This window comes from Typha latifolia, chromosome 4, assembly GCF_019914945.1.
Source record: "Typha latifolia isolate L0001 chromosome 4, TyphaL0001v2, whole genome shotgun sequence".
Classification (NCBI taxonomy): domain Eukaryota; kingdom Viridiplantae; phylum Streptophyta; class Magnoliopsida; order Poales; family Typhaceae; genus Typha; species Typha latifolia.
The window spans coordinates 13,710,484-13,733,877 of NC_133089.1; the positions used below are offsets into that span (position 1 = coordinate 13,710,484).

The window sequence follows — 23,394 nt, forward strand, 5'->3', positions numbered from 1 at the left end:
ACATAACTAAGTTTCAAATTTACTAGATTTATAATTAATTATTTGTTATTCATGTATAAATGGAGTCATATAGAGCTTTATCGGTTCGACCCAATTGAAACGGATCTGATTAGCATATTCCTCAAAATCTATAATAAGTTTATTTTGTAAATCTCTTCGCAAATTTACGTTTATATGAAACATTAAATTGATGAGAATTACTTTCACAATAAAAGTAAAATAGGGGGAACTATTTGTAAAATGTAATAATTCATAAGTATATAGTGTGTTGTAGATTTCCGAATAAAAAGGAGGAGAGGGGTCTTCTTTGCTCCTTCGTTGCAATTACTCTCTCTGTAAAACCCTTTTGCATCTCAAATTCCCAATTCCCCACTCCGATTTTTCCCCCCCTTCCTCTCTTCTCCTTTGTTCTTCTTCCTTTTCCCTTGCCGTGCACGCCACCTTCCTCACCTCCATTAATCCCCTTCCCCCACCACCCATTTCTTCTCCACCTCGCTACCTCTCTCACTCTCTTTTCTTGTGGGTTGCTAACGCCGGAGCCGACGAAGCGCCGGGGCCGACGAAGCCGAGCACGGATTGCGGTAAGCCTCAACCTCATCGTTAAGTTTCGGTAGCTAGCTCCCCTCCCTCTCACGATCGTCCTCAGCGGCCGACGACCCCGCGTTTGGCCGTTGGTCCGAGGGCTCTAGTGGAAGGAGAGAAACCCTTCCTAGTCGGGTTTCGGACCCTTGATGAAGGGAGGAAGGACCCCCCATGGCCGCCGGCCATGAAGCGCGGCCCACCGCCGTCGGGCCCTCCTCCCCTCTTTCTTTTCTTCCCCTCTACTTACCCTTCTCGGCCTCGCGCTGCGCGCCGCCGCTCGTGATTGTGTCACCGGCCTCGTGCTGCGCCGCCTACACTGCGGTCTCGTGGACATTCCCTACCCTCCCTCTGTCTCCTTCCCTTGGAAGGGAAGGGCGTGCGAGGGTGGGGGCTGTTTAACCCCCCCACCCACACCCCTGCTAGACCGCAGCCCATAAGGCTAAATGGGTTACGGTTCAGACCGTAACCCATGAACCGGCAAGGCCTGTGGGCTACAGTTTGGACTGCAGCCCAAGAGCTATTTCCTCCTTACCTGCTGAGTTGGGCTTGGGCCCAACCCAATACCCCTAGCCTAGCCCATTCGGGCCATTTGAACTTATAACCCTGTTTACCTACTTTTACTTAATTAATTAGCCTAACCATCATGCGAATTTTAGGATAATATAGAACTCACCGTAGGAGACCCTTGACTCATGTATATGCCTAAACATAAATTCTCTAATAAGATAATTAATTATATTAGTTCATTGATCTTACGTATAGCCTTACTTGAATTGAGTAGAGTTTATACAAGTTTAGAATAATATAGTTAAATTATTATACATTTCATGTCACTGTAGAAAATGTCGGTATTAATTCATACATCTAGTGTTTGATAACTTACTCATCATGATATTATGAGAATGTTAGTGTTAGCAGACATTAGTGTAACGATTATGATAAACTCTGGCATAAATATTTGTTGTGAATATAGAATGTAACGATCATGATGACTATGACATGACTTATACACTCACGGACACTGCACCACTTTCACCTATCATTAGTAGTCGGGTTTTGAATAGGCAGTGCCCCTATTAGCGACCTACACCTGAGGTTGGGAGCCTGTGTGTCGTTCAGATATTTATACTGCATAGTTAGGACTAGATTATAATGATAGAAGAACATGAGATGCGGGGATATATCTCTAGCGATACTCGACGACGCAGGGTCAGGGCGTCCGTTGATGAGCCGATGGCTCCCGATTCTCCCGCTGAGGGTGGTAATGATTTAGAGAGAGTGAGATATGAGCTTACGACCGGGATCCTTAATCTAATGACCACAGACAACCGGTCACATGTAGTGTCGCTATACAAGTGTAGGTGGCATTACCGCTAGATGTGTATATATCTCCCTCGATGTATGAGATGATGGATGGTTATGCGATGGATGATTTTCTTGAGTGTATTTACACTGTGTGGTGAATAGCTCGGTGAGCTATGATAAATATGATTAATGCCTCAGTGGGCATGAGATGACTAAATTATTCTTTTATTGTTATGCATAATATGTAAACACTATGATTGAGATTTGTATGAAATTGTATTAAGCATGATATCTATGTGGACTTATCTTGATACGTTTAGTAACTAACATGTTCTAGGATAGTGACGTAAAATCTTTATTGATTGCATTAATCTAGTAACTCATGGTAAATCATTTCAACTAGCATATTATTATTGCTAGCAATTATAAGTATGTATTGGATATGCACATGTGATTTCATTGTTTAGACTGTATGGATCCTATTCGCTGGGCTGTGAGCTCACAATGGCATTATTTCAGAGATAGGGGACGCAAGTGCGGGTAGCGAAGAGTAGCTGTCTTTCTTTTTTTCATCATATCTATTAGTTGTATTGAGCCCCTGCGAGGGCGTTGTGATTGATGTTATATTTTGGATGTGTATCTAGAAGGCTTGTTGTGGCCTGTGAAATTTGTATCCAGACTCTTATTATCGAGTTTATTTATGGTTTGAACTTGTATTGTTGTGTGCATTTACTGCTAAGATCTTAAAATAGATAGGTCGAGTCGAGCTTGATCGAGTTTAAGCTGAATCAAGATTGAATTAAATCTTTGCTGATCTAGAATTTGTAAAATCAAATTAAATACATAACTAAGTTTCAAATTTACTAGATTTATAATTAATTATTTGTTATTCATGTATAAATGGAATGTTCGAACGATCTGATTAACATATTCCATAAATTTATTTTGTAAATTACATGAGAATTACTTTTCGCAATAAAGTAAAATAGGGGGAACTATTTGTAAAACGTAATAATTCATATCTATCTATCAATACCGGTATTGTAGATTTCGTAATAAAAGGAGGAGAAGAGTCTTCTTTGTTTCTTCGTTACAATTACTCTCTCTGTAAAACCCATCTCAAATTCCCAATTCCCAACTCCAATTTTTCCCCAAATTCCACCTCCAATTCTCTACCACCTCATTCTCCTCCAATGGCGACTCCCAAACCCCAGCGCTCTCCCGCCGAGATCGAAGACATCATCCTCCGCAAGATCCTCCTCATCTCCCTCACCCCTTCTTCTTCCTCCTCTATCACCTACCTCGAGCTGACCGCTGCCGAGCTCCTCAGCGAGGGCAAGCCCCTTCTGCTCTCCGGCGACCTCTTCGAGCGCGTCCTCATCGACCGCCTCTCTGGCGACTTACCCTCCTCCGACCCCCCCTTTCCCTTCCTCGTGTCCTCCTTCCGCCGCGCGCTGGATGAATCGAAGAAGATCTCCTCCATGCGCGATCCCGCGGTCCGTTCCCACATCGACGCTGCCATCAAGCAGGCCCGCAAGTTGATCGTTTCCTACTGCCGGATCCACGTCGGCAACCCTGACATGTTCTGCGTCAGCCGCGTCGGCGGCCCGTTGCCGGTGTCCGAGCTCCTGTCTTTGATCTTTTCAGAGGTCTCCACCCCGATGGATGGGTTCGGGGGCGATAGCTTGGGCGGGGATTTGAGTTGCCCTCCGGGATTTCTTGATGAGTTCTTCAGGGATGCGGATGCGGATAGCTTGGAGTTGATCATGGTGGAGTTGTATGGTAAGTTGAGGCTGACTGTTGAGAAGGTTTCGGCGTTGGGGAACTTCCAGCAGCCGCTCCGGGCTTTGCTGTTTTTGGTTAGGTATCCGAATTGTGCTAGGGCTCTGGTGGAGCATCCGAGGTGGATACCGAAGGAGACGTTTGTGTTGATTGGGGAAGGGAGAATGGTTGAGATCTCCAGTATATTGGGACCTTTCCTTCATGTGAGCGCCTTGCCGGATTATAAGGAATTTAAGAGTAAACCAGATGTAGGGTAAGCTTTTCTATTTATTTATTTATTTATTTTTGTTAGTGTAAAGAACCGCTAGTCTAATTTTCAGTTGAATTACTGATTATCTAATTAAGTTATGGTTTATCTTAACCTGAAAATTTGTTTGTATCTCTGCTATCGAAGTAATGTAGTTCTGGACTCTGGAGTAATGGATGAAAATCGCAAATTTATCTCTTACCTGATTTTGGCTATTGAGATCTTCTTATTAACTCTGTTGCAACTAGTCTTTTTCTCACTATTCTCCCTTACCTTTCCTTTTCTACTACGTACTCCTTACCATTTACTGTGCTACATTCCGGCAGCAGTTTGGAGGGTATCTTGCTGCTTGTTGTGGGTCCCTTTGAAGTCCAAAACTGGAGGAAAGAACATCTATGTTTTACTTCTACACTGTGCCTAAAACCAACGTTAGACTAAGTATGAGAAGTCTTTAAGTTAACTCTCTTTTTGGAAATGCTGTCTGAAATTTCCAATAGCCAAAGACTTGGCTCTTTGAAGCTCCATGCCTTCAAAATTTCATTATCCTTTAGTATGCCAGGTGATTTTAATAAGTCTACATTTAATATTATTTTTCTTTTTCCATTGAGAATTATGTATCAGATTGAGTATTTGATGGAGATCCACTTTTTGGGCTTTCATCAATTCACATTGTTTGACTTCCTTGCGTAATTTTTGTTTGCGTTATATTCATGTGTCTTCTCTCTGTAACCATCTGATACAAGAGATATCTATTGACACTACCTAGGCATCATATTCCTTTCCTTTGAGAAGTACAAGTTTCTTCTCTATACCTTATCTTGGATTCATCAATTAAAATGTTATCAGTAGATGAGATATCTGATTATGAATATCTTTATTCAATTCCTCCAAAATTCATGTAACAATTAAGAACTTAATGTCAAAGCTTGATGAAACTGTATCGCTGTAAAATTCGCTTGTTTGTCCCTCAGTTACCTTCACATTAATTATTGATCCATCATATGTATCCTTGATCATTATATCTGAATTTATAACCAGCTTTATCTAAGACATTTACCAATTGTAATTGTCTCCTTCTCCACACCTTATTATAGTACTCTTGACCTACTTGTTCCACATCTCTCCTGTCCTTAGTATATTGTTAAATAAACTAGTCATTCAAGTTAATCCCATATCTTGTAAGCATCTCCAGACCTCAACACAAATACCATTAGGACCTGCTGCTTTCCCAAGTTTCATCTTCTTTAAAGCGTCCTTGACATTGCTTGCGCAATATTCCTAATGTATTCATGGTTTATATCTAAACCTTGTCTTTTTAATTTTAACTTGGGACATTTTCATGATTTTTGTTGAACAAAAGGTCAGTGCAAATGTGCAAGTCATCTAGCTTTCATTTATGTTCTTTCAGTACATTTTGTTTGCCTCTGTATTATGGTTTCAAGTTTCAGCTAAAATGGATTAGTTTTGTTGAGAATCGTCCAAAATCAACACCAAGACTCACTGTTCAAGCCTGAAAACCAATAAAATTGTTAGTTTCAACTTTCGTTTTAGACCACTTCTGGGCCAAAGTTGGTTGGTTTCAGCGAAAACTTTGTTAGGTCGAATTTCAGTTTCGCAAAATTGGATTGTTTCCACTGAATTTTTTTGTTTTCTCGTCAGGTCAAAGTGGAATCTGAAGTGGAATTTCGAAAGGATGCCTTTTATGCATTCCTTATTTTTGAAATCTCTACTCTTTCTTTCCCTAGTGTGTGTGTGTGTGTGTGTGTGTGTCTATGTCAATTTCCCCCCCTTTGGTATTTTATTTGGAAATACGTAATATGCCCTAATTTTAGCTTCACTGTCTGCTTTTTTAGCTTCTTTACTAGCCACTTTTTACATTCTTTGGTGCTTAATGCTTCAAACTTATGCCAAGTTTTATAGCATTTGTTTTTCTGTTTTTTTTGATAATTTTATCACACTTCTACTAGCATCTCGCTTTTGAACCTAATTTTCTACCTATCAGAACTCCATGTGCCTCTATTAACTACTCTCTTAATATGGGTAGTCATCTTGACCAATGTTGTATAACAATAGTCTTTTTCAATGTCCCAATGGTATTCCTTTTTATTTTATTTGTAAATTGTTTTATCTTTTTCAAAGTCCCAATGATGCTTCAAACTGTGTTTTTCCTTTTTTCCTTCTGTTCCCCTGAGCATATAACTAATACCATCAACTTATGTTTTGGTTTTTTAAACTAACAACTTTACAATCTTTGCATGCTAACTGGAAGCTGGTCTATTCTTCTAGTTAGGATTGACTATGATATGATCAGATCTTGAATGCATCAACTACCTTTATTGCATTAAATGAATAACTAGTGTGCATTGATCTCTGGTTTTTTTCTTTATTTTCTTGGTACTCTTAATTCTGCACATTTCAAACAAAATGTTCTAGTGAAGTATTAAGACTCTTCAATGCCATCATCTCATAGGATTTTATGAAATCTCAATTAGATATGTTCATGTTGTCAGTAGGACATGAAATCTGACAAGCAGAGATTCTTGGCTATTGGATACTATGGAGGAGTAACATATTTTTTTTGAGGTGATAAAGAAAAATGCTGCATTCCAACATAACTAACTTTACAATATCAGTGGCATCAACTTTTCTCTTAAATATTTTGCATTGAGGTTTTGCGGATTCTGAATCTTTGTGCATTTAACAGTCAACAGTGCTTCTCAGAGTCATCAACCCGTAGGCCGGCTGATCTACTATCATCTTTCACGACAATCAGGACAGTGATGAATATTTTGTATGATGGCCTTGGAGAAGTTTTTCTTACTCTACTAAAAAATGTAGATACACGAGAAAAAGTTCTTGAATATATTGCAGAGGTGATAAAGAAAAATGCTGCAAGGTCCCGTATACAGGTAATGTTTTCTGTTTGTTTATTTGGTTGCAATAAATCTTACTCTGACACATAATTGTGCCACAGGTAGACCCATTATCATCTGCAAGTTCTGGCATGTTTGTGAATCTTAGTGCAGTAATGCTTCAGCTTTGCGAACCTTTTTTAGATGCAACATCATCAAAGAGGGACAAAATTGACCCAAAATATTTATTTCACAATAACAGATTAGATTTCAGGTGAGGTTTTAACAATTCAATTCTATCTTTATTGTTGATCCAACAATTTATTGGCTTCTAATCCAAGAAAATTGTTTATATTAGACAATTGACAGCTATGAATGCTTCGTCTGAAGAAGTTTCAGCATTTATAGACAATGAAAATCATCAGAAAAATGGAGATAAGTCTGATGCAGAGTATCGTGCCATAGAATCCCACGAAGCCACAAGCTCTGGTAGTAATATTGGGGGTTCTGTCCATTCTAAAGGCAGATCATTAGTGAGCTGCACAAGAAAGGATAAATACTCATTTATTTGTGAGTGTTTCTTCATGACAGCAAGAGTACTTAACTTGGGGCTTATGAAAGCCCTATCAGACTACAAGCATCTCGCTCAGGTGCAGATAAAGTTATTTTAATGTTTCTTTCTACTTCTTTTTATTGGTGTACTATATTCGCTTAGATGGGTATAGTGTCTATATATTTATCTTTTTACTTAGTGAGTTCTTATACTTCTGAGTTGAAAAGAAGATATAATCATAGCTAAGACATCAGGTTTTTAACAGTGCTATTTAATATAATTCTGGTTCTGTCAGCTTATTTGTTCTTCTCATGATGGTCTCTTCCGTTGTATAAATTACATTATAGGAGATGGCAAGGTGTGAAGAAGATTTGTCCACATATAAAGCTATGAGAGATCAAGGAGCTTCTCCACAACTTGAGGAAGATATAAAACGTTTGGAGAAAGTGATTGAGATTTTATCACAGGACAGACTTTGCCATGAAGCCCAAATATTAAGAGTATGTTCTTCTCATTTTTGAAGTGTTGTTTTCCTTTAATGATGGCATTCCAAAATTACGTTTTGTTTCATTCAGAACAGTGACCTTTTAAATTTTCTTGATACTCAGATACAGTTAAATCTGCCCAAATCTTTTGAGAATATTAAACATATAAAATATTATAATTTTAACTTTCTTGACAACATATTCTCTAATATGTTGTACTATGGTACATTGTCTTATATGTTGTTTTTTTATTTCCACTAAGTAGATAGGACTTTCTTATGCTACCCTTCTTTTCTATCATTATTTGGAATTAGGTTCTCCTTTCTTAATTTGCCTACTGCAAATATCTGTCATTATTCCTGTGAATATCTACGATTGCTAACATTAAAGACATCTTATTCACCACTGAAGTTTCCAAAACCAATTCATCTTACCACAAGTGGCATCATACTAGAATCTATGGAGTTCTTGTGTCTAAACTAATTTTTTCAGCACCTATTCATTTGCATATGCATCCAAACCAGTTCATGCATCTATTGTGGTTATCTACTATTTAATGCCTTCAATTCTATTTTGTCCCTCTAGCATCTTTCGGTTGACATAAATCACCTAATTTTAAATAGTGTATGACTCATGAATAACTAGAACCATTCTGGTGAAGGTAGTGGTACTGGTACTGAATGGAGTCAATAGACTAAATTAGTTGCTAATATAGAGTTTGCAAAGAGATGAAAAATTAATTATCATATGTGGGCTGTTTGATCAGGCCATTTCAGACTTCCCTATTAGTCATTTTCTTTATTTGTAAATTAATATTCAAAATTTTATATATGATGCTATATTAATATATAATTATATATTATATATAATTTTTTTATTTTTATATATTAAAAATACTAAACGATCTTGATGCACGCCTTCCATCTAGGCGCTAGGCGGTGAGGTGACCACCCACCATTTGCAACCGTCTTTTAATACATTGGAATATTCAAAACAATAATTATGATCCACATGAAGCTTAAGGAATGCATCTTAATGTTAGGATGTTGTATTGTTGCATTGCGACACCTTTAGTTATTTCCTTCTGAATAATTGCCATTTTTCAGTGCTATTAGCTGATGCATCTCATCTGTCATTTTTCTTGAAGGATGGTGCACTTCTCCGACGCGCACTAACCTTTTACAGATTGGTAGTTTTATGGTTGGTAGACCTTATTGGCGGTTTTAAGATGCCTTTGCCATCAAAGTGCCCAATGGAATTCGCATGTGTTCCTGAGCATTTTGTTGATGATGCCATGGACTTGCTTATATTTACTTCTCGAATTCCAAAAGCTTTGGAAGGATTCATGCTGGTGCGTTTTTTTGTTTGACTTTTCTCACGCGTATTTTCTCTCTTATTAGTACTTGGTTTTTATTGGTCTTATAATGTGCTCCTCAGAATTTGTGTTCTACTAATCCTTTTGCCAGGATGACTTTCTGAATTTCATTATCATGTTCATGGCGAGCCCATCTTATGTCAAAAACCCATATCTGAGGGCAAAAATGGTTGAAGTTTTGAATTCTTGGATACCACAGAGAAGGTTGATTACTATCTTTTGAGTGTTGCTGATTTATTTGATTTGTTATAGTTGACCTTGTTGACAAAGCTTGAGAAACGTTTCTGTTTAATTCTTGCAGTGGCTTGTCCACTACGGCCTCTCTCTTTGAAGGACACCAATTATCTCTTGATTACCTTGTTAGAAATCTTCTAAAGACTTATGTGGATATTGAATTTACTGGTTCTCATACACAGGTGATGATGTTTACTTGGTTTATATATCATGTTATGCATATGTACAACACATCTGATATGTTCTGAAACAATATTGAGAAGAGATATTTGGGGTTCTTTGGATCAAAGCTAGTTCTTATTGTTATTATTATGCAGTTCTTTGACAAGTTCACTATTCGCCATAATATTGCCGAGTTGCTTGAGTACTTGTGGGATGTTCCTAGCCATCGAAATGCATGGAGACAGGTGAGATGTTCCTCTTGGTACTGCTTTGGTTCTATGGTATACACCCACTTTCCGGATATTCTCCATAGATGATATATGTGACATGCTCCAGTTTTTCTTTTTATATTCTCCTACAGATAGCTAAGGAAGAGGAGAAGGGAGTGTACTTAAATTTCTTGAATTTCCTTATCAATGATAGCATCTATCTTCTTGACGAGAGTTTAAATAAAATTCTTGAACTCAAAGAATTAGAGGCAGAAATGGCTAATTCTACTGAATGGGAACGTAGACCAGCCCAAGAGAGAGAGGAGAGAATGCGGCTTTTTCATTCACGAGAAAATGTGAGTTTTTATATAATTTTTATATGTGACGTTCAAAGTTGTAAAGCAGCTGGGTTGGTGAAGATGTCAATATATTCATTTTGACATACAAGAGACCTTAAGTAAATAAACCACATTGCCTCACAGTTGCGCCTTGTTTTCAGATTGTTCGGTTTGACATGAAATTGGCAAACGAGGACGTTGGGATGCTTGCTTTTACATCAGAACAGATTCCTACACCTTTTCTTCTGCCAGAAATGGTGAGGCACTTGTGCCAATACTTTTAACCGTTCATATCAATAATTAGATTCCTGAGGTTGCATCAACCACTTAACAGTAATTGTCGTCCTAACGTTCATATTCAGTTACATGTACTTAATTGAATGCCTGCATTCCACTTGTAAGCTATTCCTTTATCCACCTTATAAGTTGGGTCAGATTGTGAAATTCCCTCAGAATATACAATTGTTTTCTGCTTGTAGATTTATCCAGTTGGATCATAAAGGCATCTGATCAGTCAATCTCAATTTTGTGGGACCTCATTGACATTTTTTCTTATGTTATCTGGACCCTTTATTTTACTCTTAAGAACCGTTTCTACATGTAAGTCATGTGTGTATATATATATGTATCACAATTGATATGCAGTTGAACATGAAGTCATAGTTGCACCTCCATAATTATTCTTTACTCAGTGTAACAAATATCTATCGGATCTTTCATAAACTCTCATTGCTGCTCACCGCTTTGGATCCTCTACATCTACTTTATGCTCTCTAGAATAGCATGCAGTTAAACATCTATTTATATTATGAGTAACTTCCTTGCATCTACTTGTATGCTCTCTAGAATAGCATTGAATTAAAAATCTCTTCGTATTATGAATAAGTTCTTCATTCCCTGTAATGTTTCAGGTTGAAAGAGTGGCGAGCATGCTAAATTACTTTCTTCTACAACTTGTTGGGCCCCAACGAAAATCTCTTAGTGTAAAAGAGCCAGAAAAATATGAGTTTAGACCGAAGCAGTTACTGAAGCAAGTTAGTATTCAAGCAGATATTGCTGGTGATTTTGAGCTTTTATTTGAAATTTTCTTTTTATATTGTTATTTGGTTGAAGAATAAGGGGTCCCTATCCATAAAGTAGGGATCCTTATTCATAGTTACCACCTGATTTTAGTATAACTAATACCATGATTAAAATTCCCATAACTAATACCATGATCATCAAATCCCTTATCCTTGTTTCTTTTATTCCAATTTAGAGTTAGAATAAGACAGTGGAGACTTAACCATATTTAAGATTAATATAGATATTTACTAACTGACCCCTAAAAACAAAGAAGACCTACACTCTTTTAAAAGTATCAAGGGTATTTTTGATATTTTCCCTTAATTCTCTACCTTATTTTATATTTTAACGATCAAATATCTCCTTATCCATGACATCCTAGTTTTGCAACCAAACAGAGAAAATAATTACAGATAACTCTCCTCTAAACCATGAGCAAAAAATGAGTATAACACTATTTGTGAATCACCTTATTCTTCAACCAAATGAGTCTAAGTCTACAACGAACCTTATATATTAGAGTTGAATGGAAGAAAAGGATCTATATTGCTGACCCAACTGGTTGGGACTAGCTGCTTGTTGTATTTAGTATCTTATTTTCTTTGCTAAAGTATAAATTGCAAATGGCCTGTTTATATTCTAAGTGAAGGTTTTCTTTGGCATGGAAAGATCGTCCAGATTTATGTTCATATAGCAAGAGGTGACAAGGAAGGGATATTTCCAGCTGCAATCTCAAAGGATGGGCGGTCATACAATGAACAGGTATTTCCCTTTGAAGATCTGTCATGTCCTACACAAAATTTGCTAGCAGCAACCTATATTCTATACTCTGTTTGTTAACAGCCTTGAATCTGCTACAGCTCTTTGCTACTGCTGCTGATATTTTATGGAAAATTGGCCAAGACGCGAGAGTCGTTCAGGAATTTATTCAGCTTGGAGCTAAAGCAAAAGCAGCAGCATCTGAAGCAATGGATGCTGAGGCTGCCCTTGGTGAAATACCAGATGAATTTCTTGATCCTATCCAGGTTTACAATTTCTTTTGTTTATGCATGAGAAATATTTATCATTTGATGCAGTTCATGGTTCTTGATATTTGTACATATTTTAAGTTTTGCTTTCCGTATTATAATCATAGTACTATATACCAACAAATATGTAAATTTGTCTTCATGACTAGAGGTATGAAGTACAAACCTCGTTCCATACAAAAGGCTTCATTCTTTTTGGAGTATTATATGACTCTTAAAATCTGCAGACTACCTATAAATCTGATATCACACCCTGTAAATTGGTGTTTAAAATTCTTTATGCTAGGATAACACTTTAAGACCTGAATCTAATTGGTTTAAACTTGTGATTGAGCTGCAGTGTGCATGACTTCTCTTCTTTACAGTTTGGCTATGAGAGGACATGGAATAATCACTAAACTAAGGAATCGAAAAGAAGTATCACAACTGTTTGAAATTTCTGAATCTTTTATCTGACTGAATTGTTATAGCATGACTGTCGTGGAAAAAGAACGGGAGAATTGCTGGAAATCAAAACAACATATTGAACTAATTATTTAGTTTGTGAAAAACACGATAAGCTTTACTACTTTGCTCTCATATACTCATATTATGTGCACTATCATACAATTTTCTATGAAGTCGTGCCCAATCAGTTTGGCACGATGTGAGGTTTTAGGAAAAAAAATAGCCTAGGATGGAGCAAAAATTACTTTAGTTTGGGAATAAATGCAACCATAGCTCATCAGTTGGTCATTCCTCATTATAAGATGTATACTTATACAATCTATTCTTTGTACAGTACACATTGATGAAAGATCCTGTTATTCTGCCATCATCAAAGGTAACAATAGACCGAATCGTGATCCAAAGGCACCTTCTTAGTGACAGTGTAAGTTGTTTTCAATGATCAAGCTTTTCTGATCATCTCCGTGTGGGTTAAAATAAACTACTTGAACTTATGCCTAATGGTGTATTGCAGACTGATCCATTCAACCGATCCCATCTCACTCAAGACATGTTAATACCCAACACAGAGTTGAAGTTGCGAATTGAAGAATTCATCCAAGCCCAGGATTCTAGGAAACGCAGCAGAACAAGCTGCACAGAAGTTTCTGAAGCTGGTGATCCGGCTGATGGTATTGCTGACATGGTCGAGTAAATTACTTAATGTGTATATACCAATTTCTGGGCTAGATTCTGTATTGCTGGAGCAGTGGATTTAGTGATGTGCAGCACTGGAATACATGTTTCTTATATAATCCAATGATCCCTCTCCCATGGTGGCGGTGCTGAAGCAAGGAATTTATTTATAGTCATGCAGCATGAAGATAAATAACCATGTCATTTTCTATTTATACAAATGTTTATGTGATTATAGGTGAAAGTTTATTGATTCTCCTGGGACTTCCTGTTTCCTCTGTATCTAGCAAGGCCTGGTAAATATTGATTAACAATCTGCATCTTTGTTTTTTGATTCATGAAATCAGATAGATAGTTATGGGAAGTAATTAGTTAGTAGACTTTGCTCTCTTTTTTCCCATTCTTTTCTTTTACAGACTTTGCTCTTTGAGATGTAATTTTTTGTTTTGTTTGTGAAATAGATCTTTCCTTTCCAAAACTTTTTAGACGTAGGTATTTTTGCTCAATTGAGCCGTGTTGGCAACTGGCACGTATAAATAGCATATAGGTTTTATCAAATTTTAGGTAATATATTAAGCTATGACTCTAGGTCATGTGCCTTAGTAACTAGACCTGTTGGCCTGTGAGGTTCATGAGCTCGGGTCTATTTAGCTGAATTTGAGCTCGAAAGGACTCGAAAGGTTAATATGTGAGATAATATTATATATATATATATATATATATTAAAATAAATATATAGATGTTATATAACATGGTTAAAATATCTTTTATTAATATAGTCAACTTAGGGATTTAACTATTTTTTAGTCGAACCATTGAGTCAAGTGAAGAGTTTGTTTGTAGCAATTTTTGATATTCACGAAGCATACCAACTACGAACTGGGTACTCTACGGCCACGTTGTAGGGATTTCCTGTAACCTGTACATAAGGCAAGTTAAAAAGAAAGGCAACGAGAATCTGACGCATTCTTCAGTGCATGAGTTTTGTACATCTGAGGTAGCAGATGATCAGCTGCAGTGAGTGTTGCCAATATGTCAACACTATGACATCTCAAACATCCGTTTTATATTTGCTTGCTTCTTCTTCTATTCTCAGATCCATGGCGAATACTCTCCGATCTTTTCTGCTGCATAACATCTCTCTTCCTTTGCGATTGCGGATAGCGCTAAGAAAAGTTTGGGTAAAGTTCTAAGTAAGAGGTTCGAACTACTATGTATATTTTCTTTAGCGTAATCCGCAATCACAAAAGAAGAAAGATGATTTGTGAATCCAGCGGGGAAGCAATATATATATATATATATATATATATATATATATATTTTTTTTTTTCCTTATCTTTTCCTTTCTCCCTCTACAACTGCAGATTATACCAACAAAGATTTGCTCATTGTTGGCTACCGTAGTCTGCAACTGTAGAGCGAGAAAGAGAAAGAGAAAGAGAAAGAGTGAACAAGGAAACTGGAAGAGAGAAGAGAGAAGAGAGACTAGTCAGTCTGTGGCCATTAATGCCCATAGCATGACTGCAATCTTTGCCATGGCCATCTGCGGCTATGACGACATGTATACTGCCATGTCCACATCCGGTCATAGCTGCAGCCATAGTTTCTTTTTCTTTTTTAATTTTTTGCAGTGTTGTTTAATTACATTTTGACCCCCTTGAGGAAAAAAATAAAATATTCTAAACGATAAAATAAAATATAATTCTAAAAGATAATAAACCCCTCTCCAAAAATAGTCTTTTTAAGGCAAAATATTCACTTTTCCGTTACTTATCAACTCTATTGGCTAAGAAGAAGGCCACCGCATACCATATCATCTCACTAATACACACCGCAAGTCTCTGCAAGCTTTGGTATCGAAGGCTAACTCCGGAGGAGGAAGGAAGCCACGAAGCCATGCTTACCTCATCGTCCATGGCCTCTCCACGCCCCACCTTCGCCGGACCTCCAGCCGCCGCGCCGCCGGAGAGGGTCATGACTACCAGAGGAAGGATAAGAGCCACGCGAGCCCAAGAACCCAAGTGGGTTCTTCCCTTCATGCCCATCTCTCTCTCGCCATCTCGAGTTCTTGAATCGATCCTCCCTGTGGCCGCATCAGTTTCCATTCTCCTTTGGTCGAACCCAGGTGAACCTTCGTTTGGTACTCCATAGCCGTATAAACACAGCACCTTTTGCTTCATTTTTCTTCTTTTCTCATAGCCAACTCTTTGCAAGATTAAAGCTGGCACATTTTGTAGTTTTTAAGGTTTGGGGGAAAATGTTTGTTTAATTCTACTTATTTTGCGAAATATTTTGCAAGTTCCTTTCTGTGTTTTGCAAATAGTTAGTTTGTCTCCAGTTAAGTCCTCTGCAGGGTTGATGACACCATTAGCTAAGTTGCAATTGCTGGCCTCCTCAGTTTCGGTTCTCATTTTTGGTCAAACAGAAGCAAACTCGGTTTGGTGCTTCAATAGCCATTAAAGGATAACACATTTCACTTCATTTTTACCTAGTAGTATCAGGGAGGTGGATCATGATATTTATACACCTTGGTTTAGCCATACATGATCTTTTGGTAGTACTTATCTCTTTGCAAAAACTAAGTTGGCTTCTTTAATGAGTGAAAATTCCTTGTAAGCTTTGCACATAGGAAATTAATATGTTGTTTAGCTAAGTTGAATTCATGACTGATGAAATTGTGGGGCACTGCAGTGAATGCTGGTGTTCTTTCGGGATTCTCGGGCTTGGAATCCGTCCCTGGCCCTCAGCTGCCTCAGATTGATTTCCTCTCTAAATGGAATGGTTTGTCTTTCAAGGGAATATAGTGCTTCCTTTTTCATGTTAATACTTAGTTATTAATTCTAGATTCTTGACCTTTGAAGATGCGAATCAGAAAAAGTATGCTGAGAATGACTCACGATTCAAATCGTCGACCGTACTTAAAGAGCTACTCGAGAAGTCCAAACAGAACCAAGAAAGGTAAGATTGTATGTTTTCTTTCTAATTGCACAAGCTTCATTTCATGAGCTACTTAGCAAGGTAGATATCTGTTATAGATAATAGGTTGTTTTTTTCTTTCTTTTATAGCTTCTAGTTATTATGATTCATGGCCCAAATTTTAGAACACTTCACAAGAAGTAACTTATTTTTCCACAAAATTGCCCAATAGTTACATTAGTAACAGATACCCCTATTTTCATCCCCTCTGATGCTATTATCTAGCCTATGCTTAATTGCCACTAGCACCAAACATCATTGTCATCTTCTTTGTCTGCCTTATAGAGCCACCATTAACTCCTTGCCTCCTCTTCCACCACCATCATCACCTCACTGCCGCAAAGCTTGCAACAACCAACCATCACAATAATTCCATCCTTCCTGTTGACGCCACTACCACTTTCCTACCTTGACCATCACAACTGCCATCCTCTCCACTATCATCACCAGCATAGTTTCTCCCATCGATACCCTCCCCTCCCATGTCACTCACTTTGCTCTCTCAGTCAGCTCATCATCACTTTTCCTCCTCCACCACCACAATTACTACCACATTGCCATCACTGAACTGTATTTTTCTGAGGGAAGTGGAGGGAAGTCGATATAGATAGATGGGAACAAGGTCGTGCGAAAGAGGTGATAGTGATTGTGTTGGCATTGGTGAGATAGACTACTCAATGATGATATGTATTATGTATAATAATTTCAGAGGAAAGTGCAGTCATACCAATCAGGTAAAATAAGGGTTAGGGATTATTAAATTAGTTTTACTTACTATTAAGAAGAATTGCTGATCTCTCTCGGTGGTTAACAAACAAACAACATCGGCCCTTTGGACATGCAGGTACTGTCTTTTTAATTTATCATCACATTTGTTCGGTAAAAATTTGAGACTAACTAAGAAATTAGCATAAAGTGTATTGATTACCACACTAGTTTGTGTACAAATACATATACCAAACAAAGAAAAATCTCTAATTTATTTACCACTTTTCTACTTGATGTTTGAACTCTTGATGCAAGAACTCATAAAGCCTTCTGAACTCTTGATGCAAGAACTGCTACTAGTATGAGAAGGGTCTGATAGTCTCTTTTATCTACCTCTTATTCTCTCCTGTTTTTCCAGTAATTGCCAAAAAGGCCATAATAATAACTTTTTTATGAGGAGAGCAGTTCTCATGATTTTTTCTTGTCTTCTGTATTTGTTGATCATCAGTGTGCTACATATTGTTCTCCTCATAGACCATTAAAATGAAGAAAGAAAGAAATTAAGCTGTGCTCCGTTAAGATTCTCGATCTCTTCTTTTTCCATCCATTGGGGAAAATTGCCCTTAAGAGTTCTCATCTATCTAACACAATCGATAACATAAATGCACAGACCGTCATCCCTTTCTTGCAAGTTTGACAAGATTTTATCCTACTGGTTTTAATTAAAACTTGCATATTTTGCACCTGTTGTAAGAATGATAACTCTGCGCAATACTTTCAGGAATCGAAGGGAGATCCAGGACAAGTATTGCTTGCGCGGTGCAGAGTGGGGTGTGGGAGACTGCTCTACAGAAGGAATGACACAACAAGAAAAAGATGATTTTGTTGCATCACTGAAAAAGAGAATTGGAGGAGATTAAAACTATTGGTTACAATTACAACTCACAAATGCAATATTGATTTTTGTTCCAATCACATTCCATCATATTTTCCTTTTCTTTTTTACCTAGAGGAATAAATCTTCTACCTCAAAAATTAGCAAATGTTTATCTAAGATTGTTTTTGAAGTGCAACATGTGAAATACAGGCCGATCAGCGTAAACTTTTCCAACATCTTTTACAATTTTTCTTGATTAATGACAGTAAATTGCTGATTTCATTGCAAGTATGGTTGTTAGTTCATAACTCATGTCATCACGCAAACTCAATGTAGTTCATGTTGAATCGCCATAAACTTTTATGAGAAATAAAATTAGCTCGAAATTAACAACAATGATCTGTAAGTGCGAAGTGTTGAGGAAAATCTAATAAGATGATAAAAGAGGCTCATATTGTATGATAGGATTCAAGTCCTAACGACACCAATTTAACATTATTCAAGCTAAAACAAGACAATTTATTATGAACCGGCTTATAAGAGAAAAGAAAAACTAGCTCAAAATTGACCACAGTGAATTCACACATCTACTCAATTAAATGTTAAATTCTGAAGAAAAATTAAGAACATCAATTGGGCGTCGATCGACCCAGTCTGAAATTTTCCTACATTTCTGCTTACATCCTTTCTCGATCACAATGGTAAATTGCCAATTCATCATCGATGTAACTAAAAAAGAACTTTCTTTGTTGATAGTAGTTGAGGCAAATAGTTAACTGAAGGTCTTTTGGAGAAATTTTCATCTTTTATTTATAAAAAAAAAAAAAGTTAACTGAAGGTTCTTCATTCCCATCATAAGAACTGATGATGATGTGCTAATATCGACTCTAAATGAAGGTAAATAGTACTATTTCCTCTTTCGTCTTAGGGCAGCTTAGTTTCACAGTGATGAGTCCAACTATGACACAATGATATTCCATAATAACTATGGAGGTTTTTTTTGTGCATGTATACTCATCTAAAACCTCTTATTTGCATGTACACCTCTTTTTTCTTTACAAACTATAAGAAGATAAAAATATGCTCATTGTTATTTCCATGTATTTCTTTCAGTTAATGTGCTAATTACCAAGATTTTTACTTAATATTTATAAAAAATAATATACCTATGAATTTTGAAAGATATATACATAACTATAAAATTTAGAAAGATCTACACATAAATAGGAAATTTTGGAAGCACAATTATGTGGGAAAAAAAAACCTCTCTAAACTATGTGAGAATATTTAACAAGAACAGTTTTATGAAATATAGACTAACGAAATAATAGGAGCAGACTTTTGGAGATGCAATATTTTTATAAATGCATGCATTTCCTGATACATATGCATATACCATAGAATTGAGAAAATACAAGCTAAATTGCAGGTGACACTTCAACCTTTTAGTGGGCTTTCAAATCATTCTATCTAAAATTAGGATGTTAAAGTTGATATTTGATATAAAAAAAAAATTGCCAGAGCCTTATGTAAGTATATGCCATGATTGGGGCAGATAAATTATTTTAATAATGAATTCGGATTCTCCAATTGACATCATATGCGGGTGGCAATCGGGTTACATTAGTAAGTTTGGGCTTGCTCATGATAATGCAAACACGAACATAAATCATTTATTAAGTAAGTTATAATTTCTAAACACATACATTACTCATTTATTAAACGGGTTATAGGGATCTAGGGCTGTCAAAATAAACAAGCAGCTCGGGCTTGGGTCGGGCTCAGCTCAATTGAAGCTCTAGCTCGAGCTCGATTCGACTCGGCTAGAATTGAGCCGAGCCCAAGCTGAATTAGAAGGCTCGAAATCAATTTTGAGCCAAGCATGAATTGAAGGTGGCTCATTTAGGCTCGATATATAAGGGATTCTGAAATTAGAAACCCTAGCATCTCCCAAGTCCCAATTCCCAAACACAGCCACTCAAATCTCCCTAGCTCTCCCTCAATTCTCACTCACTCAGTCGCTTCGATCTTCCTTCTCCATTGTCGGCTCGTCGCCTCGTCCCTCTCCACCGTCAACTCGCCTCCTCCCCCTCCTCCTTGGGCAAGCCGACTCCTCCTCCTCCTCAAGTTACTGTCGTCTCATGCACATCTTCCTTCTCAAGCTGCTGTTGTGTGCTTGTCTTCCTCCTCAAGTCGTCGCCTCATCGTCAATCCTCCTCTTATAACTTATTTGTGGCTTGTCTTAGGCTTTATCTAGCTTGGTCCAACTCGGCTTGAATAAGACTTGATAATAGGTTCAATTCGTGCTCGAGCTCGGCTCGAGCTCAGTTTGGTCAGGCTCGAGTTGAGCTGAGCCGAGCCTGAGCAAAGTTACAAGGCTCAAAATTAATTTTGAATTAAGCTTGAGCTGGAGTCAGCTCACTCAGACTTGGCTCGTTTATACACCTGTAGGGATCATAAACAGGTTATTTGATGCATAAGTTATTTAAATTTATAAAAGTTATTTAAATTTATAAAATTATTCAAATTATAAATAAATTTTTTTAATTATAAATACAATTTATTTTCAGTTATAAACTAGTTTTTTCGTTTCATAAATAAATTAGTTTGATCATAAACGGATTATCGTGTTATAAACAAGTTGACGGGTAGAATCATAAATGGGATAAGATAATAAATAGGAACACTACTAGTTTAATAATTGGGTTAAATGGATTAACTTGTTTATGACACGAATCTAATTAAACTAAATTTAAACATGTTTAAAAAGGTTCACCTCTTCTTTCCTCTAATATATCACTGCATTAATAAATACCATGAGTCTCAGGAAGAATTTCCTGTCCTATTTAAGGCACGCACAAAGTTTCCCTCTAATTGCCATGATCACATATCACATACATCCTCGTGGCCAAATTGGATGAACATCGAAAGTGAACCATATTAAGTAATAATGTCAGCGAATGCCCCAAAATGGAAGTGCATTGATGTCAACGAATCTTCTTCACTTTACACCAATAAAAATTGGCTAAGATGTATATTCAACCTCATTACATTACAGCTTCCCGTTCTTCTTCTTCTTCTTCTTGGCTCAAGAAAAGTGAAGTAAATCGGACAGGATTTTACAATGAGTTACTCTGTCCTTCTTCTTGTATGCGTCATAGCACATCATGCGATCTTCACCAGTAAGTCTCGATTCAATTTTGCTTTCACGGATCTTATCTATCTCTCATATCAGATCCACCATGAACCATCTGATAATTTTGTTTTCGAGTCTTTTGAGCAGTTTTCGTCAATTATAAGTCTCCAAAATTTTATTATTTTTTCAAATCATGTGTTTAATTCATCTTAAAATTTAAATACAATATTATAAGAGTTAAAAAAATCGTTATTTCAATCAGTGATTTCTAAATATAAGTCACTAAATACATTTCCTCATACTTAAAAAATCATTATCTCAATTAATAATTTTTTATATAACTTGTTTCATCGTCTGACTTGTTGCAGCATCTGCTCCGGCAAATGTGGGTGTATGCTATGGAACACTTGGTGACAACCTTCCACTCACAAGTGATGTGCTCTCCCTCATGGAAAGATGCGGCATCTACAAGTTCAGGTTGTATAATCCTAACCATAATGTCATGGAGGCTCTCCGGCAGTCGGACCGGCTAGTCTCGATAGGCGTGCCCAACGAGCACCTCGCCATCCTCGCCTCCAACCTCGATCAAGCTCGTGCTTGGGTCGCCCAGTTTTACACCCCTTATCAGAAGCTCAATATTGACAATATCGTCGTCGGGAATGAGGTCTGTCTATTTTCACATGAACTCTCTTATTTATTTTTGTCAAAAAAATAAAAAAAAAATTTTAAAATTTGTCTAAGTGACCGTTATAAGTTCAAATTTCCCTCCAAATCAGGTAGTCCCCGGTGAGAATGCTCAGTACCTTGTTGGTGCGACGAGGAACCTCTATACTGCTTTCCGGGAAGCAAACTTCCCCGAGGTCATCTTAACCACGGCACTATCCGCCGGCTCCTTGGTCAACACGTACCCTCCGTCTCAGGCGACCTTCTCCCCCGAGACGATCGGCGTCATGACCGACTTTGTCAACCTCCTCATGGGGTTCGACACGGCTTACAGGATGCTCTACATCCATGTCTACCCTTACTTTGCCTACGCCGGCGATCCGGCCAACGTCCGCCTTGACTACGCGCTGTTCCAGGCCACGGAGCCCGTCGTCCACGACGGCGATTTGGCCTACTTCAACCTGTTCGACGCGATATACGACAGCTTCATGTGGGCTATGGAGAAGATCAACGGACAGGATATCCAGCTGGTGGTAGGGGAGTCCGGATGGCCATCGGCCGGCAATGGAAACTTCACGACGCCACAGCTGGCGCAGACCTACATGACGAACCTTTACCAACACGTCGTGGTGGACGACAAGACCCCGAAGAACCCGTACGGGCTGGACGGCGTGATGGCGTTCGCCTTGTTCAATGAAAATCTGAAGCCGGCCGGTGTGGAGCAGAACTTTGGTCTCTTCTATCCAAACATGCAGGCTGTATATCCGACTCCGTTCTGCCAATGCAACTGCTAATGAGTTCCTGATAAAATGCTTTGGAGGACAAAGAATAAACAAATGACAACATTACTTAATAAGAAAAATACAAACTTCTCAGAATGTAAAGAAGGGTAATGAAATGAACTTCCACAAATCTGTTACAAGATGCACTAAAATGTATGCTCAGTCAAAGATTGAGAAGATCCACGCGACACACAAACTTAAACAAATCATCAGTTGTGAGCTTAGAAAGTGGTGTCATATAAAATGTTCTTCATGTAAACTAAGTCATCCAGCACATAAAAAAAAAAAAAAAGAGAAACTGAATTCACATGCATGTGTGTACAAGTAGGAAGATGAATAGTACTTAGACGTAGAGGAACACTCAAAAAATTTGCATTCAATATTAAACATCAGCATTCAATATGCCCACAAGCCCATTTGAATCAACTGTGAAGTAGCTGTAAGAAAAGGTTATGTGGATTTTGATCCACTGGTGAGAGTCTCCACAAGTGCAGTGGGAAAAAAAAATGGCGACCCCTCCAGCAACGGCAGGTGGGGAGGATGTGCACCAGAGAGGAGCCTCGTCGTCAAAGGTCTCGGAACCGGAGTAACTGGCCGCGCGTGTGCACAGCCAAAAAGCGCCTCCTAAGACCTGGACGTCGGTAGCAGCGAGGGGGCAGCAAGCCCCTGCCTCCTTGGGAAGCATTCCGGCAGAGATTCTTGCAAAGCTGAGAAGCCAACTAGAGGACAGTCTGGTGGTCGACCCTGAAATCCTAAAGAAATGCAGAGAAAGATGAAAGCTCGTGCTATTTGGGCACTTCTTAGGGAAGGGTATTCCGCTGTTTCGGTTGAAAGACATGCTAGCCAGACTTTGGGTGGGCATTGAAGGGTTCTCGGTCTCAGACATGGCGGATGGGTTCTATATTTTTAGGTG

The 23,394-nt window shown here is 37.9% G+C and overlaps 4 protein-coding genes across 4 annotated transcripts in view; all 4 read left to right on the forward strand.

Annotated features, from left to right (window-relative positions):
• Positions 1–2,956: 2,956 nt before the first annotated feature.
• LOC140787236 (probable ubiquitin conjugation factor E4) lies at positions 2,957–13,719 on the forward strand. The gene is made up of 16 exons (XM_073136047.1): positions 2,957–3,922; positions 6,621–6,825; positions 6,891–7,042; positions 7,127–7,418; positions 7,669–7,821; positions 8,954–9,157; positions 9,273–9,385; positions 9,483–9,597; positions 9,733–9,822; positions 9,939–10,142; positions 10,286–10,381; positions 11,036–11,158; positions 11,859–11,951; positions 12,050–12,214; positions 12,999–13,088; positions 13,179–13,719. Exons 1-16 carry the CDS (start codon positions 3,081–3,083, stop codon positions 13,356–13,358), a joined length of 3,117 nt encoding a protein of 1,038 aa, XP_072992148.1. The 5' UTR covers positions 2,957–3,080; the 3' UTR covers positions 13,359–13,719.
• A 1,375-nt stretch (positions 13,720–15,094) lies between these two features.
• Positions 15,095–18,136, forward strand: LOC140785808 (uncharacterized). The gene is made up of 4 exons (XM_073133835.1): positions 15,095–15,464; positions 16,031–16,120; positions 16,201–16,297; positions 17,805–18,136. Exons 1-4 carry the CDS (start codon positions 15,236–15,238, stop codon positions 17,941–17,943), a joined length of 555 nt encoding a protein of 184 aa, XP_072989936.1. The 5' UTR covers positions 15,095–15,235; the 3' UTR covers positions 17,944–18,136.
• The window catches only part of LOC140785807 (eukaryotic translation initiation factor 5A-2-like), a 37,780-nt gene continuing 29,765 nt past the window's right edge, over positions 15,380–23,394 (forward strand). The window contains exon 1 of the mRNA XM_073133834.1: positions 15,380–15,393. The gene's annotated coding sequence lies outside the window, so the exon portion shown is untranslated. The remainder of the gene's footprint in view (positions 15,394–23,394) is intronic.
• On the forward strand, positions 21,025–22,493 carry LOC140785997 (probable glucan endo-1,3-beta-glucosidase BG4). The gene is made up of 3 exons (XM_073134158.1): positions 21,025–21,082; positions 21,405–21,700; positions 21,813–22,493. Exons 1-3 carry the CDS (start codon positions 21,025–21,027, stop codon positions 22,491–22,493), a joined length of 1,035 nt encoding a protein of 344 aa, XP_072990259.1.